The 18,705-nt window shown below is 35.2% G+C and overlaps 1 protein-coding gene across 8 annotated transcripts in view; it reads left to right on the plus strand.

Moving 5' to 3' along the window:
• ST3GAL6 (ST3 beta-galactoside alpha-2,3-sialyltransferase 6) overlaps positions 1-18,705 on the plus strand; it is a 92,456-nt gene that overhangs the window by 38,107 nt on the left and 35,644 nt on the right. For 3 of the 8 annotated variants that reach the window (XM_069063850.1, XM_069063845.1, XM_069063846.1), the window contains exons 3-4: positions 10,447-10,595; positions 13,007-13,081. In XM_069063850.1, coding sequence (XP_068919951.1) covers positions 10,507-10,595; positions 13,007-13,081 — 164 coding nt within the window. In that variant the 5' untranslated portion in view covers positions 10,447-10,506. Of the gene's footprint in view, positions 1-10,446; positions 10,596-13,006; positions 13,082-16,743; positions 16,785-18,705 lie in introns of those variants that run through there. The other 5 variants (XM_069063847.1, XM_069063848.1, XM_069063849.1 and 2 more) reach the window with 3 other exon arrangements.

An 18,705-nucleotide genomic window follows, 5' to 3' on the forward strand; every position in this document is an offset into this window, starting at 1 on the left:
AGAGAATATTACAAGCAGCCAGGAAGAAACAATTTGAATATTGTGGAAACACAATCAGGATAACCCAGGATCTGGCAGCTTCTACACTGAGGGATCAAAGGGCCTGGGATAGGATATTCCAGAGGGCAGAGGAGCTGGGATTAAAACCAAGTATCACCTACCCAGCAAAACTGAGTATCATGTTTCAGGGGAAAATATGGTCATTCAGTGGAATAGAGGACTTTCAAGCATTCTTAATGAAAAAATCAGAGTTGAATAGAAAATTTGACATCCAGATACAAGAAGCAAGAGAAGCTTGAGAAGGTAAACAGGGAAAAGAAATCATAAGGCACTGATCAGAGTTGAACTGTTAACATTCCTACATCTAAAATCAATATTATAACTGATGAAACTTTTCTCAGTATGAAAATAGTTGAAGGGAATATATATGTCTATGTTGGAGGATATACAGGCGTATGAATACATGTGAGTGTGTGTATATATGCTTACAGGTATACATAGATAGAGGGTACAGGACCAACTTAATAGGAAGGGATGATACTTAAAAGGGGAAATTAAGAGGTGAGAGAGGAATATAATGAGAGGAGATGGAGAGAGACAGAATGGGGTAAACTATCTCATTTGGAGAGGCAAAGGAAAAGGGTTACAATGGAGGGGAAAAACAGGAAGGCAAAAGGGAATGGGTCAACCTTATTCTCACTGAATTTGGCCTGGGGATGGAATGAAATACACACTAAATGGGGTATCTCACCCTACAGGAGAGTAGGGGGAAGGGGATGAAAGGGGGGATGATGGAAGTAAGGGCAGGCTGGGGGGAGGGAAGTTGGAAGCAATCACTTTTGAAAAAGGGACGGGATCAAAGTAGAGAATAGAACAAGTGGCTGGTGGGATAGTGTAGCATCAAGCACCCCAGCGTCCCCAAGGTGACTGCCAACCCAGGTTCTTAGATCTGCTTTGCTAAAGTAAAGCAACTCAAAATTGGTTAACAAGCTTACTTTAATCAGTCAAATATATATAGTTTACCTAGTTCAGGGGAAAAAGGTCAGCACCCCGAACTTCAGAGTATACAGACAGAATTATCAAGACAGAGAAACAGATTAGAAACAGAAACAAGTAGACAGGTTTCCAAATTGTCCAACCATTACATTCATACCAGATCAACATCTGGGTTTTTCAAAGCTGGGGGGCTCTCAACAACGGCTTCCCAGAGTCTCATTTGATCAAATCACAGAACACTTCTCAAAGTGAGCCCCAAAGAAAAGCCTCACATCAGGGATTATATAGTCTTCTCCTGGGTCAGAGAATGTAACCACCCTCTTGACCCACTGCCAAATCACACAGCATCAAGGTGTGGGCATTCCTGAAAACCAAGCCTCCTGCCACAGGCTCCATGTGACCACATTCAGCCTATTAGGAAGCAGAGTGAGTATATTTTCAAATCAGGGAAGGTTCTCAGAGTCTCTTAAGCCTATTAAAGGGCCTGGGGGCAGGGAAGATCTTTAAATTTGCATTTCCATTACAGATAGGAGGGAGGGAAATATAGTAAGTCTTTTACAATATATCTACTATGTTAGTGTTTTGCATTAGCTACACATATACAATCTATACTGAATTGCTTATCTTCCCAGTAAGGGTCCGTGACAAGGGAAGAAGGGAATGAATCTGGAATTTAAAGTTTTAAAATCAAATGTTTAAAATTATATATACATATATACTATTATTAATACTATCTTACATGTAATTGGGAAAGAAGATATACAGGCACTGGGGCATAGAGATCCACCATGCCCTACTGGAAAAGTCTAAGGGGGTATGGGAGAAGATATGGGAGAGAGCGGATTGGAGGAGGGGATATCCTGTGGGACTGCTATTCTAGGGTGGTGGGTAGGGGAAAAACGGGGAGAAAATTTGTAACTCAAAATCTGGCAGAAATTAATGATGTAAATCAGAAGTAAACAATGCATTTGAAAAATGAAAAAAAAAAGAAAGTCTAGATGTAATTGATGAGTATACACAAAAACCATCTACACAGTACTGAAGAATTAAATTCCTATTTCTCACAAAAGATTTGCAAATAAGTGTCATCACTGTGAACAAAAACTTAATTTTCATGGCATACCTTGGTATCATATGACTTAAGAAAATAATCTAGGGGGGCAGCTAGGTGGTGCAGTGAGTAAAGCACCGACCCTGGAGTCAGGAGGACCTGAGTTCGGTTCCGGCCTCAGACATTTAACACCCCCACAAAAAACCTAGTTGTGTAACCTTGGTCAAGTTACTTAGACCTCAATTGCCCTCCAAAAGCCAAAAAATAATAATAATAATCTAGTAATTGGAAAATGCATGGATAGGATTAACATGTAGTATCTTTGTATAAAAACACTGGGAGTCTGACTTTGCTCGTAAGAAATTTACAATGACCATGGTAAGTCCAAAATTCAATCAATTACACTAAAAGTGTATTAATGTCCAGTCAGGTAAAAGAAGCTACATGTCTCTCAATGACTTCACCTCCTATTTGATAAGTATCTCTCGTGCCCAGGGTGGCCGGTGGGAGGGAGGTTGCAGGGGAAGGAGGGAGGAAGGAAGCCCCACCAGGCTGCTGAGCTAGAACAGGTGGAAGAGGCAGAGGCCAGAGAGGACAAAGTTTTAAGAACTATAATAAAAGTAGATAATATATGGCTTTCTAAATCAGTATGTTTCCCAAGACTCATGGGGATGCTTATGTATGGTTTAGTGGTCCCCATTTCTATTTGAGTTTACACCACTGTGCTCACAGAATTTATTCCCTGTAAGGATGACAGTTGAGTCTATTAACACCCATTAAAAATTATAACCTCTTCTATAATTTGGGTGTGAGAAGTTTCATAAAGTGTTTCAAATAAAAGAATATTCAATTTTATTTTAAAAAATACAATATTCCATTAACAAAAAGGCTCTTTGAAAAATTGTGGAACAACATAGGGGAATTGTGTGACAACATAATGTAAGAGTGCTTGTTATTCTTCTCTTGTATTATTGAGGCACTTGCTGACTTTATTTTCCTAACATACTTCAAAGGGCATTTGTCCCAACAAAACTTCCTCTAGGATAATTTTTGGGCCCCTAGCATTTGCAAAGACCCACTAGAGGGATTCTCTATCCAGGACTCTTATACTTGAATACCCTAGTTTGCAGGGATCCACTAGAGAAAAATGAACATTTTCCTCTTGTGTTAGACTCGAGTTGCACAGGCTCTTTTCTAGTATGTCATTACAAGTCAGATGAGTTCCTTTGAGATCACTTGTGCTTGTTTGAATGCTCATGTCCTGATGTCTGTTGGACTATTGTGCTTATTTAGTTGAGGTCATGCAATTACTTCAGTTCACTGAGAGCATTCTGTGATAGCAGATAAATGTCCATTTCTCCATGCCATTCCTTGTAATTTTTACACAGACCAAAACTGCTTATTGCTTTTTTTTGTAAATAGTATTTTATTATTTGCGGTTACATGTAAAGATAGTTTTCAACATTCATTTTTATGATATTTTGAATTTCAATTTTTTTCTCCCTTCCTCCCTCCTATCCCCCCTCCCCAGGATCATAAGTAATCTGATATAGGGCTATACATGTGCAATCATGTAAATATATTTCTATATTACTCATGTTGCAAAAGAAGAAACAGGACAAAAGCCATAACCCCCCCCAGAACCCCAAAATGAAAATAGTATGTTTTGGTATTCATTCAAATAGTTCTTTCTCTGGATGTTGATATCATTTTCTATCAGGAGTCTTTTGGAATTGTCTTGGATCATTGCATTGCTGAGAAGAGCTAAGTCAATCATAGTTGATTGTCACACAATGTTGTTGTTACAATGTGCAGTCTTCTCCTGGTTCTTCTCACTTCACTCACCATCAGTTCATGTAAGTCTTTTGAGGTTTTTCTGAAATCCCCATGCTCATTATTTCTTACAACACAATAATATTCCGTTACATTCACATACCACAACTTGTTCAGCCATTCACCAATTAATGAAAATTCCCTCAATTTCCAATTCTTTTCCACTGCAAAGAGAGCTGCTATAAATACTTTTGTACATGTAGATCCCTTTTCCCTTTTTAATGCTCTCTTGGTGATACAAACCTAGAAGTGGTATTGGAGGATCAAAGGGTATGCACAATTTCATTGCCTTTTGGGCACAGCACCAAATTGCTCTCCAGAATGCTTAGATCAGTTCTCAACTCCACCAACAATGCATTAATGTTCCAATTTTCCCACATCTCCAACATTTATCATTTTCCTTTTTCGTCACATCAGCCAGTCTGATAGGTGTGGGGTAGTACCTCAGAGTTGTTTAATTTTAATTTTTCTGCTCAATAATGACTCAGTGTATTTTTCATATGACTATAGATAGATTTAATTTCTTCATCTGAAAACTGCCTATTCATGTCCTTTTGCCATTACCAATTGGGGAATGACTTATATTCTTATAAATTTTTTTGGATCGGGGAAGGCAAGGTATTTGGGGTTAATTGACTTTCCCAAGATCACACAGCTAGTAAATATGTTAAGTTTCTGAGTCTGCATTTGAACTCAGGTCCTCCTGACTCCAGAGCCAGTGCTCTATTCACTGCACCACCTAACCTGCCTCCTATTCATATAAATTTGACTCAGTTTTTGATATATTTGAGAAATGAGACGTTTATTATAAACACTGGCTATAAAGATTGTTTCCCAGCTTTCTGCTTTCCTTCTGATCTTGGTTGCATTGGCTTTGTCTGTGCAAAACCTTTTTAATTTAATGTAATCAAAATGTTCTCTTTTGCATTTCATAATGTTCTCTCTTGTTTGGTCACAAATTCTTTCCTTCTCCATAGATCTGACATTTGACAGATCTGATGGGGAAACTATTCCTTGCTCTCCTAATTTGCTTATGGAATCACCCTTTATGTCTAACTCATGTACCTATTTTGACCTTATCACACATTCAGGATGTGTGATGTTGGTCTGTGCCTAATATTTGCCATACCATTTTCCAGTTTTCCCAGCACTTTTTTGTCAAATAGTGAGTTTTTATCCCATAAGTTGGAGTCTTTGGGTTTATCAAACAGTAAATTACTACATAATCATTTATTATTGTGTCTCATGTGCCTAATATATTCCACTCCTCTGCCACTCTCTTTCTTAGCCAGTGCCAAATAGTTTTGATGATTTCTGCTTTTATAATATAGTTTTAGGTCTGGTATGGCCAGGCCACTTTCCCTTGCATTTGTTTTGATTAATTCCCTTGCTACTCTTGATCTTTTGTTCTTCCAGATGAATTTTGTTATTTTTTCTAGCTCTATAAAATAATTTTATATTATAATTTGTATTATATATTATTATATAATCTTTATATTGTTGTATAATTTATACTACAATAATTTTTGGTAATTTGATAAGTATGGCACTGAATAAATTAATTTAGATAGAATTGTCATTTTTTTATGTTTGCTTGGCCTACTCATGAGCAATTGATATTTTTCCAGTTGTTTAGAACCGACTTTATTTGTGGGAAAAGTATTATGTAATTATGCTCATATAGTACCTGGGTTTGTCTTGGCAAGTAGACTACCAAATATTTTATATTGTATACAGTTATTTTAAATGAGATTCCTCCCTTTATCTCTTCTTGCTGAGCGCTGTTGGTAATATATAGAAATACTGATTATTTAAGTGGATTTATTTTCTATCCTGCAACGTTGCTAAAACTGTTAATTATTTTGAGTAGTTTTTTTAGCTGATTCTCTAGGATTCTTTAAGTATACCATCACATCATCTGCAAAGAGTGATAGTTTTGTTTCCTCATTGCTAGTCTAATTCTGTCAATTCTTTTTCTTATCTTATTGTTAAAACTAACATTTCTAGTATAATATTTAATAATAGTGCTGATAATGGGCATCCTGGTTGTGCTCCTGATCTTATTGGGAATGCTTCTAGCTCCTCCCCATTATGATAGTTTGCTTTATGATAGTTTGGGATAGATATTAATTATTATTTTAAGGAAAGCTCTCTACTGTTTTTAATAGGAATGGGTTAACTGTATGTTGTCAAAAGTTTTTTTCTGCATCTATTGAAATAATCATATGATTTCTCTTAGTTTTGTTAATGATATAGTCAGTTATGTTGCTAGTTTTCCTAATATTGAACCCTCCCTGCATTCCTGGTATAAACCTTACTTAGTCATAGTGTATTATCCTCATCATAAATTGCTGTAATATCTTTGCTAATATTTTATATAAAATTTTTGCTTCAATATTAATTAGGAAAATTGGTCTATAACAGGCATGCATAACTTGCAGTTCATGGGAAGCTTGTAGCACACCAAAAGATTTCCTATAACCTGAGAAAAATGTAGAGGAAAACATCCTTTGTGTGTAGAGGAAATCATTTGACATGCTTGTAAGCAGCCCGAGGGCCATAAGTGGCCTACAGGTCACAAGTTGTGTAGGCCTGTTCTATAATTTTCTTTCTCTCCTTTGGCTCTTTCTGGTTTAGATATTAACACCACATTTGTGTCACAAAAGGAATTTGATAGGACTTCTTTACCTCTTTTTCCAAATAGTTTATATAGTATTGGAATTGATTTTTCTTTAAATGTTTGGTAGAATTAATTTATAAATTCATCTGACCCTGGAAATTTTTTTCTTAGGGAGTTCATTGATGGCCTGTTCAGTTTCTTTTTCTAAAATGGGATTATTTAATCATTTTATTTCCCCTTCTGTTAATCTTGGCAATTTATATTTTTGTAAATATTCATCCATTTCACTTAGATTGTCAGATTTAGTGGCATAGAATTGGGCAAAATAGTTCCTAATAATCATTTTAATTTCTAGTGGTGAATTCGCCCTTTTTATTTTTGATACTGGTAATTTGGTTTTCTTCTTTCTTTTAATCAAATTCACCAAAAGTTTATCTATTTTATTGGGTTTGTTTTTCATAAAGCCAGCTCTTAGTTTTATTTATTAGTTGAATAGTTTTCTTACTTCCAATTTTATTAATCTCTCCTTTGATTTTTCAAAATTTCTAACTTGGTATTTCATTGGGGATTTTAAATTTGTTCTTTTTCTAGTTATTTTAATTAATTTCTTTATTTTTAGTTTACAGTATTCAGTTCCACAAGCTTTTGAGTTCCAAATTTTCTCCCACTTCCTCTCTTCCCTACTCCTTCCTACCCCATGGCAGCATGCAATATGATATAGGTTCTACAAATACTTTCACATTAAACATTAGTCATGTTGCAGAAAAGAATTATAACCAATGGAATGAACCACGAGAAAGAAGAAACAAAAGAGAGAGAGAGCAAATAGTTCAGACTCCATAATTCTTTCTCTGGATGTGGATAGTTTTTTCTATCATGAGCCTTTTGGATTTGTCTTAGAACCTTGCATTGCTGAGAAGAGCCAAGTCTACCAAAGTTAGTAATTGCACAATGTGACTGTAACTGTGTGCACTGTTTTCCTGGTTCTACTCTCCTCACTCAGCATCAGTTCATATAAGTCTTTCCAGAGTTTTCTGAAGTTGGCCTGCTCATCATTTCTTTTATCATAATAATATTACATTACATTCATATATTACAATTTATTCAGCCATTCCCCAGTTGATGGGCATCCCCTCAATTTCCAATTCTTGTCCACCACAAAAAGAGATGCTATAAATATTTTTGTACTTGTGGGTTCTTTTCTCATTTGTATGATCTCTTTGGGATACAGTCCTAGAAGTGGTATTGTAGGGTGAAAGGGTGTGCACATTTTTATAGCCCTTTGGGCATAATTTCAGATTATTCTCCAGAATGGTTGGTTCAGTTCATAACTCCACCAGCAATACATTAGTGTTCCAATTTTCTCACATCTTCTCCAGCATTTATAATTTTCCTGTTTTGTCATGTTAACCAATCTGACAGGTGTTAGGTGGTACCTAAGAGTTGTTTTGATTTGCATTTCTCTAATCAGTAGTGATTTAGAGCATTTTTTCATATGATAGGTAGCTTTAATTTCTTCATCTGAAAACTGCCTGTTCATATCCTTTGACTACTTATCAGTTAGGGAATGACATAGTCATTTATAAATTTGATTCAGTTCTCTATATATTTTATAAATGAGTCCCTTTGTCAGAGACACTGGCTGTAAAAAATTCTTTTCCAGTTTTCTTCTTTCCTCCTAATCTTGGTTGCATTGGTTTTGTTTGTACAAAAGCTTTTCAATTTAATCTAATCAAAATTATCCATTTTGTTTCTAGTTATTTTAATTGCAAGCCCAATTCATTGATCTGCTCTTGATCTATTTTATTCATGTAACCATTTAGAGGTGTAAAATTTGCCCTGAATACTGCTTTGGCTGATCCCAATTTTGGATTGTTATCTCATTCTAGTCATTTTTTTTGAAGAAATTATTGATTGTTTCTATCATTTGTTGTTTAACCTATTCATTCTTTAGGATTAGATTACTTCGTTTCCAATTTTTTTTAAAGTAATTGGGGTTAAGTAACTTGCTCAAAGTTACGTGGCCAGTTATTTTTTGTGTGGGTGCCGAGTATCTGAGACTGGAACTGATCTCAGGTCTCCTGACGCTCTTACTCACTATACCACCTGGCCACCCCTAAGCAATTGGGGTTAAGTAACTTGCTCAAGGTTACACGGCCATTTATTTTGTGTGGGTGTTAAGATTCTGAGGCCGGAACCGATCCCAGGTCTCTCGACTCTGGGGCCAGTGCTCTTACTCACTGCGCCATTTGGTCGCCCCTTCAATTAATTTTTAATCCATCTTTCCATGGCCTGTTACTACATGTAATTTTTATTGTATAACGATCTAAAAAGGATGCCTTTAATATTTCTGCTTTTCTACATTTGATTATGAGCTTTTTATGCCTTAATACATGGTAAGTTTTTATGTAGGTGCCATGTACCACTCAGAGAAAAAGGTATATGTCCTCATTCACTTTTCTCCAGAGATCTATAATATCTAACTTCTCTAAAATTCTATTCACCTCTGTACTGATTTTCTTGTTTATTTTGCTGTTAGATTTATCTAGTTTTGAGAGGAGGAGATTGAGGTACCCCACTAGTATAGTTTTGCTATCTATTTCTTCCTGTAACTCATTTAACTTCTCTTCTAAGAATTTGGATGCCATATCACTTGTTGCATATATGTTTAGTACTGATATTGTTTCATTGTTTATGGTACCTTTTAGCAAGATGTAGTTTCCTTCCTTGTATTGTAATTAGATCTGTTTTTGCTTTTGCTTTGTCTTAGATCAGGATTGCTACTCATTTTGATTTTTTGTTTGGTTTTTTTTTGCTTCAGCTGAAGCATTATATATTCTGCTTCAACTTTTTATGTTTCTTTTCTGTGCGTCTCTGCTCAAAATGTGTTTCTTGTAAACAATATATTGTAGGATTTTGGTTTTTAATCCACTCTTCTATTCATTTTCATTTTTAGGAGAGTTCATCCCTTTTACATTCACATTCATGATTACTAACTGTATTTCCCTCCACCCTATTTTTCTGTCTCCTTTCATCCTTTCTTCCCACTCTGTTGCTTCTGACCACTGCCTCCCCGAGTCTGCCACCCTGACAAGATAGGTGCTTTTTTATCTCCATCTTACATTTGAGGAAACAGAAGTAGGCAAAGATTAATTGAATTGCCCAGGATCACACAACTAGGAGAACGCTAGGCGTCCTGATCTAGGCCCAGGACTCTAGCATCATCATCAATTAAGTAATAGAGACATTAAAAATGATGTAAAATTTAATTCTAGAAATTAGAAATGTTTTCAGTAGTTTCCTTTCCTGTTGTACTTTAAAATCCTTAAGTAGAAACTTAAAAAGGAACAAATTATAAAATTAGCTTTTTAAAGAATCATATCAAGCTCATAAATAAGAAAATATATATTTTTTGCAATGGAAGACTCACTAATTTCAGAAAGATTTTCTTTAACTTGCTGTGGAAAAAGAATACTTTTTGAACATTAATTGCAAACTCATTAAACATTAGATCTAGAAGGAAATTTAGAAGGCATCTAATCCAACTCCTCATTTTATTGATGCAAAAGCTGGTGTTTAGAGAGGGGTACTGATTTATCGGTCACAGAGTTAATTAGTGGCAGAGTCATAATTTGAACAGAATTTACACTCTCCTCAAGTTTCATGTCATGACCTAATGTTGATTACTATGAAAACATCATTCCATGAGAAATATTTTTCTCCAAATATAGGAAACTAGTAGTAAAGCTTCCATATAGTTATTTGTTTTCTATCACATGATGAAAAATTCATGTTTGCTCTTCCCTTGACATTTCTGAGATGTATACATCTCTTCATTGTTATTTCTTCCTGAATTTTCTCCTTATGTGTTCATTGATGATTAGGTTAGATCCTCTTTATACCTGTATTGGTGTAATAACCATGATTCTCTTTTCTTTTCTTTCAGGCCACAATAGATTTACCAAACATTTAACTCTCATGTATTGTAATTTCAGAAGTGCTAGCAATGAGAGGATACATGGTTTTCATAATTCTGAGTTGTATCTTTCTCTATTATGTACTTCATTGTATTTTGTGGAGAGAGAATATCAGTTGGTAAGTTATTTTCTGTTGAAAGAAAACACCCTGATTGGTTCATTTATTGTAAATATGCATTTAAATGAGGTTTTTGTAGAGATAAATATCACTAGGGACTTCCTTAATTTCTCTTCATGTCCATGTATATATTAATTGTAATTAAAAAAAAACACTAGCTCTATTGTAGAAGTAGGTCCACTGAAGATGTTACATTTACTTAATAGAACTTTGTATTTCAACAGACTATCTTTTTTTTTTAAGCAATCAGGGTTAAGTAACTTGCTCAAGGTTACACAGCCAGCTATTTCTGGGTGTGGTGCTAAGTGTCTGAGCCCGGATTTGATCCCCAGGACATCCCGACACTGGAGCCAGTGCTCTTACTCACTGTGCTACCTGGTCGCCCCTCAACAGACTATCTTAAAAACAAAGCAAGAAGCAGTGTGGTATAGTGGGAAGAAAGATAACATAGTAATAGTATTATGGAGGGACCATGAGATTTAGAGTAAGGAGACCAAGATATACTTCTTAGCACTCCTTCTTATGTACCTGTAAGAGTTGCAAGTCACTTAATCCTTGTGAGCCTCAACTTCTTTCTCTGTGTAATGGTATAATAATTGCAGTGCCCACAATACACATTTGTTGTAATGATTCATAATGTATGTAAAAATTTACCACATTATATTATTGGTTACAAAAGATATAGCCTCAACTCCTTATGATATAAATTATTTGTTGACTTATTTTTCAGTCATGTCCAACTCTTCATGACTGCATTTGGGGTTTTCTTGGCAAATATAGTAGAGAGGTTTCCATTTCCTTCTCTAGCTCATTTTTTTTTACAGATGAGGAAACTGAGGTTAATGGGTTAATAGGGTTATATGACTTCCCTAGGGTCAACAGCTAGCAAATGTCTGAGGCCAGATTTGAACTCATGAAAGTGAGTCTTCCTGACTTCAGGCCTGGCACTCTATCCACTTTGCCACCTAGCTGCCCTGGGTGCAGATTATACTTTTATGCTGTTGTTCTAGGCTTACTTGAACTATTGGAGGAGTAGCTTCTTTGACTTTGTGGTATTGATGGGAGTCAAAACTAATCTAAATTTATCTTCAAATGATGTTTTCATCCCTGAAACCTGAATTAAATGTTGATAACTTTATGTTGAAGAAACTGAGCAGTACATCTTTAGGTATGGTAATAAGTATAATAAGTGGAAAAATGAAAAAATAATTTTCAAATTACTTCTTGCCTCCACTTCAAAATTCCTTTTGGAAACCTATGATGTTCAGGATGATGAAACTACAATATTTGTGTGATTCACTGGACCTCAGATAGTTCATGAATATAATTTTTCCACTTTATACAAAATTCTTTGATACAGTGAATCTTCTTTGAAATATCACGTATTGAGGGCTTTGAACATTTATGTACACTTTTGATAGAATGAAAACTTCTCCAGAGAGAATTTTCTATTATGGCATTAGTTTGAGCAACATTTTCTTCCCATCTCCATGCACAGAGATCTGTGATTAAAAATAGATTTCAATCACCTTTAAAATGCAGAGCATGTGTGACCTTGACTATTAAGTTGAAATAAATTAAATTCTAGTTTCCTCTTGCATGAAAAGAAGCATTAATGTAAGCTCTTTAGTTCAGCATCAAGTCCTAACAAGTTCTTTCTTAGCTTTTATTTGAAACCTAATGATACATTTAGGCTGACACATAGTAGACACTTGATAAATGCTTATTGAATTGAATTAAATCACTTTCTACTTGTCCTTAGTTTAGGCCATTACTAGGGTAATTCTTGAGGTGATTAGTTATCCAGCCCTCTTCCCTCCACTTATGGTAATAAAATAATAGATGCTACAAATTCTTAGATAATACCCAGAGGATATGTGATATATATTGGGCAGTTCTAATAGAAGAGAGACAACAGAACCAGTTGTAGCAGATAGATCTGGCCTCAGATTCAAGGCATGGGCTCAAATGTTGCCTTTTATATAGAATGGTCTGTGTGAGCCTGGGTAAGTTACTTAATTTCTTGGTGCCAGTCCAGACCAGTGGTATCAAACTCAAATAGAAACAGGAACCACTAGACTGTACGTAATAATCCCTACTGGCCATATATTGACTTAACCACAACTTAACATTATCTTTATTCTATCATGTTTTATTTATTTTGTTAAATATTTTCCAATTATATTTTAATCATGTCTGCAGATGCGTGGAATTGCAGCCATGTACACTAATAGGAAGAAGAATTATTACTTATCTGCGTTATTAGAGAGAATTCCTTACAACGATGAAATCATAGTTCTGGGATGGGCAAAGTAATTAATTCTAAGAGAAGTTACTGAGGTTAGAAAAGGATTTGTTTTCCTTTTGGTAGGCTACTAGTCAATCAATTATTTCCTGTTTTTGTCTCACAGGCTACGAGTTATAGAAATGAAAAGGTCGCCAGTGCTGTCTTGTTCATCAAAGCCCGCTTTTGAGTCTCTACTAAGGTAAAAATCAAAAGGGAAATGTGTGATGTTGTCATTGTTTTGTTTCAGAGTCGTTTTTCTTGTATTCCTTTGTTTTAAGGCAAAGGCAAATAATAGTCACATTGTAACACTATCAACCAGACGTACACAAGGAAGAGCCTGAATATCCTGTTGCTTCTTAGCTTTGTAGAGAGTTCTTCTAAAGAAATCTGAAATTTGTGTATGTTTGTCTGAGTGAGATTATACAGGATTTGTTGATGTGGCAGCTTCTCTTTTAAAAAAAATTTCTCCCCTTTGACCCATCAATACCACTTCTAGGTTTGTATCCCAAAGAGATCATAACAACAGGAAAAGGATCCACATGGACAAAAATATTTATAGCGCCTCTTTTTGTGGTGGCAAAGAATTGGAAATTGAGGGAATGTCCATCATTTGGGGAATGACTAAACAAGTTGTTGTACGTGACTGTAATGGAATACTATTGTACTATAAGAAGTGATGAGCAGGCAGACTTCAGAAAAACCTGGAAAGACTCATATGAACTGATGATGAGTGAAATGAGCAGAACCAGGAGAACACTGTATACAGTGACAGCCACATTGTGTGATGACTGACCTTGATTGACTTAGCTCTTCTGCAATGCAAGGATCAAAGACAACTCCAAAAGACTCACAATGGAAAATGCTATCCACATCCAAAGAAAGAGTCTGAATGCAGATGGAAGCACACTATTTGCTCTCCTTTTTTCTTTTGTTGTTTTGTTTGTTATTTCTCGTGGTTCCTCCCATTAGTTCTAATTCTTTTTTTGCATCTTGACTAATGTGAAAATATGTTTAATATTAATGTATAAGTAGGGCCTATATCAGATTGCATGGCATCTTGGGGACTGGGAGGAGAGGGTGGAGGAGAAAATTCAAAACTCAAAATCTTATGAAAGTCAGTGTTGAAAACTAAAAATAAATTAATTATATATTAGAACATATATACATATATATGTAAATAAAATTGAATTACAAAAAAAAATCTCTCTGCTGTTCTGTTATTCCCTAATTTACCTCTTCTCTTTCTTGCTTTCAGAGATTAACTTTCAAGCTTATAAATTTGCCATGATGTTCATTGTAAAGAATGTTAATTGAATCATGAATGTTAATTAATCTTCCTAAAAGTATAAGGAAATAAAATGAATTTATAAAAAATAGTCTTTTCCTTCCTTTATTTACCTTAATTGTTATATCCGTATAGTGAATCCAAAATAAATAGTAATGAAAAATTCCCTACTCTAAAGATTAAAATAATATAAAGTGGTTAGAAACTACAGTTTTATGTTTTTCCCTTTGTTTAAAGGTCAGTTATCCATACTTCTTAATCATCCCACTTTCAAATTTTTTTAAATTAAATATTTTCTTGAAACTTTAAAAAAAATTCTTTTACTTCCCATGGAATCCTCCCACCTACAAAAGAGAAACCTAAGCAAAACAAAAGAGCTTAGCAGTCATATTTAGTAGTATATTTCAAGAGACCCACATAAGCAAAATCATCCTACAGGTATTCAAGGATGAAAATAGAAGGACACGAAACAGAAGAAACCTTGGAAAGACTGGCTAAGATTTTTATAACAAAGTTTTAACACCATCAAGGAAAATGGAGCCAACACTGCTGGCCTGAAACATCACAGCCCTCAACATGTTAGTCAGAACCTGAGCCGCTCTTCAGTGCCAGGCACTGTGCTAAGCACTAAAGACACAAAGAAGAGGAAGACAGCCACAGTCTTAAGGACTTCACGTTATAATTGAAGAGACAGCATCCAAACAACTGTATACAGACAAGCTATATGCAGGATAAAGTGGAAATGATCCACAGAGGGGAGGTGCTAGAATGCAGAGGGATCAAGAAAAGCTTCCTGTAAGAAGGTGAGATTTTGGTTGGAACTTAGAGGAAGCCAAGGGATCCTAGAGGAAAAGGGGAGGAGGAGATCATTCCAGGTATAGGGAATAGGCAGTGAAAATGCCTGGACAAGAGAAAGGATGTCTTGTTTGAGATTGTATCAAAGAATATGTGAGGGAGGAGATGGGAGCATGGGATGTACTGAGACTAGAAAGGCAGGGGGTGCAAAAATGGTACTAAAGAAAAAATTATGGGGAAAGCAACAGTATTAGACTAAGTATACATAGAAAAGAGCTGTGCTGGAGATCACCTGATATTGAAGGGCACCATGGAATGACTCACAAAGTATTTGAAGGCATGGAAGATACAAAAGGCATGGGGAAAAAAAAATCTCTGACTGTATTAATGATGAAAAATCTATAAAGAAAATGTCCATTATTGCCAAGTTTACTTTCCCACATATATAAAGTTTTATGAGAGCAATCTGCATATAGATCAAGGATATCTTCAGTGAAGGTTGTTAACGGAGAACAGGAAGACTTTCAAAAGCTGAATTTGGAATGAAAAGACTGGTTTGAATCTAGGCTCTGCCTTTTGTGACCTTGGACAGACCTTTTAACTTTATTTGTCCTCCACTTTCTCATATTTAAAATGAAGATGTTGGATTTAAGTCACTCTCCTATGCTTTTTTCCTCTAAATAAATTTATAATTTATTTTTAGCATTCTTTAAAAAAAAATTGAATTTTTAATTATTTTCTTCTCTTTAGTCCCTTCTCCACCCACTGAGAAAGCAAGCAATATTGGTTATACAGGTGAAATAATGCAAAACCTATTTCCATGTTGGATATGTTGAAAAAACAAAGCAAGAAAAATAAAGTGAAAAAATTTTACTTGGTCTGTACTCAGACTTAATCATTACAATATTGTTCTTACTGTGTACCATGTTCTCTGGGTTCTGTTCATTTTACTTTGCATCAGTTCATGTAAGTCTTCGTGGGTTTTTCTAAAATAATCGTGCTCATCATTTCTTATAGCAAAATAGTATTCCCTCATAATCATACAATACAAATTAAAAAAGTTCAACCATTCCCTGTGGACATCCCCTCAGTTTCCAATTCTTTGCTACCACAGAAGGAGCTGCTGCAAATATTTTTGTACATGAAGTCCCTTTCTGTTTTCTTTGATCTCTTTGGGATACAGACTTAGAAGTGGTATTATGGAGTCAAAGGGTATGCAGTGTTTTATAGCCCTTTGGGCACAGTTCCAAATTGCTCTCCAGAATGGTTGGATCAGTTAACAACTCCACCAACAGTACTTTAGTGTTCCAATTTTCCCATATCTTCTCCAACATTCATCATTTTCCTTTTTTGTCATATTAGCCAATCTGATAGGTGTGAGGTGGTACCTCAGAGTTGTCTTAATGTGCAGTTCTCTAATCAATAATGATTTGGAGCATTTTTTCATATGACTATAGATAGCTTTAATTTCTTCATCTGAAAACTGCCTGTTCATATCCTTTGACCATTTATCAATTGGGCAATGACTTGTATTCTTATAAATTTGGCTCAATTCTTTATATATTTTAGAAATGAGGCCTTTATCAGAAACACTGGCAGTAAAAATTGTTTCCCAGTCTAAGACCTATTTACTGTAGCCAATGAAACAGAAGTAGATGTTTTTCAGAAATTCCCTTTCTTTCTCCAAAATCTAATGTTGACAATTTGAATTCCAGTTCCTGTACCTCTCTGAAAATCAGCCTGCACTGCTGGTAATTCTAAGTTCACATATTGCTGAGTCCCAGCTTACAGAATCTTAAGCATATCCTTGTTGGTGTTTGAAGTAAGTGCAGTTGTTAAGTAATTTGAATATTTTTTGGCATTGCCCTTCTTTCAGATTGGGATGTAAACTGACCTTTTCCAATCCAGTGGTCACTGCTGAGTTTTCCAAATTTTCTGGCATATTGACTGCAGCACTTTAACAGCATCATCTTTTAGGATTTTAAATAGGTCAGCTGGAATTTAGTCACCTCCATTAACCTTATTGTTAGCAAGTCTTCCTAAGGCCCACTTTACTTCATTCTCCAGGATGTATGGCTCTAGATAATAAACATTGATAGTGTTAAGATCATGCTTATATAGTTGTATAGTTCTTCTGTGTATTCTTGCCACCTTTTCTTATTCTCTTCTACTTCTCTTAAGTGCCTACCATTTTTGTCTTTTATCATGGCCATTTTTGCACGAAATGTTCCTTTGATATCTCTAATTTTCTTGAAGAGATCTCTTACTTTTCCCATTATATTGTCTTATTTCTTTCCATTGATTATTTAAGAAAACCTTTTTATCTCTTCTTGATATTTTCAGGAATTCTGCCTTCACATGTATATTTTCCCCTTTTTCCTTTACCTTTAACTTTTCTTCTTTTCTCAGCTATTTGCAAAGCCTCATCAGGCAGTTATTTTGCTTTTTTGCTCTTTTTCTTTGGGATGTTTTTTGTTGCTGTCTCCTGTACAATATTGCAAAGCTCTGTCCATAATTCTTCAGGAGCTCTATCTCCCAGGTCTAATCCCTTAAATCTATTTATCACTTCTACTTCATATTCATAAGGGGTGTTATTTAAGTCATACCTATATGGTCTGATGGGTTTCCCTACTTTTAAAATTTTAAGTCTAAAGTTTGTAAAGAAAAAAAAAAGCTTGTGATCTGAGCCACAACCAGTTCCTGGTCTTGTTTTTACTGACTGTATAGAGCTTCTCCACCTTTGGCTGCAAAGTATATAATCAATCTGATTTTTATTTTGACCCTCTGGTGATATCCATGTGTAGAGTTGCCTTTTGGGTTGGGGAAAAAGACTATTTGCTATGACCAGTGAGTTATCTTGACAAAATCTAGTTTCTGTCCTACTTCATTTTGTACTCCAGGGCCAAACTTGCCCGTTATTCCAATTATTTTTTTGATTTCCTACTTTAGCATTACACTCCCATATGATGAATGTGATGATGTCTTTTGGGGCTACTATTTTTAGAAAGTCTTCATAGAACGGATCAACGCTAGCATCAGTGGCTGGAGCACAGTATCGTGTTACTCTGGTGTTTAATGGTTTACCAAGTTCAGCTCTTCATCCTTCTCTGTTAAGGCTAAATGTTGTAGTTCTGCTCTGACTAGATAAAGCTAATGGTTTGTTAGAAAAATTATATCAGAGCTGTTCTGTTTTTTTGCTCTTCATCCTTTTCATTCCATCTTTAATATTCTTGGTATGAAATGGTTTAATTTGATCTCATATCAGACTTTCTTTGAATGATTCCCCTTTCAGTCCTTCTCACTCTTTGGGGGGCAATGCTACTTCTAATCTTTCTCAATCCACATCTGTTATACTTGGCTCCCATGGTTTTTCAGTATTGTAAGAATACAATTTCTGGGCTCTTTTGGCCTCCTCATTGTGCTACTTGCTTTATATTCATTAAACCTCCATAAAAAATTTTTATAATCCATCAGTATATTTTTATTTATCTATTTCCCTATATTTCACAGTCAATAGCTTGTTGGAATTGGCCATGTTGGAGAGGCTCTAACCATGCATATGCTATTATCTTTATTCTTTCTTATAATTGGATATTTTTACCTTTACTATAACAATATCATGGTTTGAATGCATTCTATGTGAATCATAGTCATAATTGTTTTGACTTGGTTGCATATGTTATTCCTAGCACTAATCCCCTTTGATTTGGTAGGAATCATCTCACCTCTTAGCTTAAATGTGT

Source organism: Petaurus breviceps, unplaced genomic scaffold, assembly GCF_028583685.1.
Source record: "Petaurus breviceps papuanus isolate PSGF00001 unplaced genomic scaffold, PetGlider_PUasm1.0 90603, whole genome shotgun sequence".
Taxonomy (NCBI): domain Eukaryota; kingdom Metazoa; phylum Chordata; class Mammalia; order Diprotodontia; family Petauridae; genus Petaurus; species Petaurus breviceps.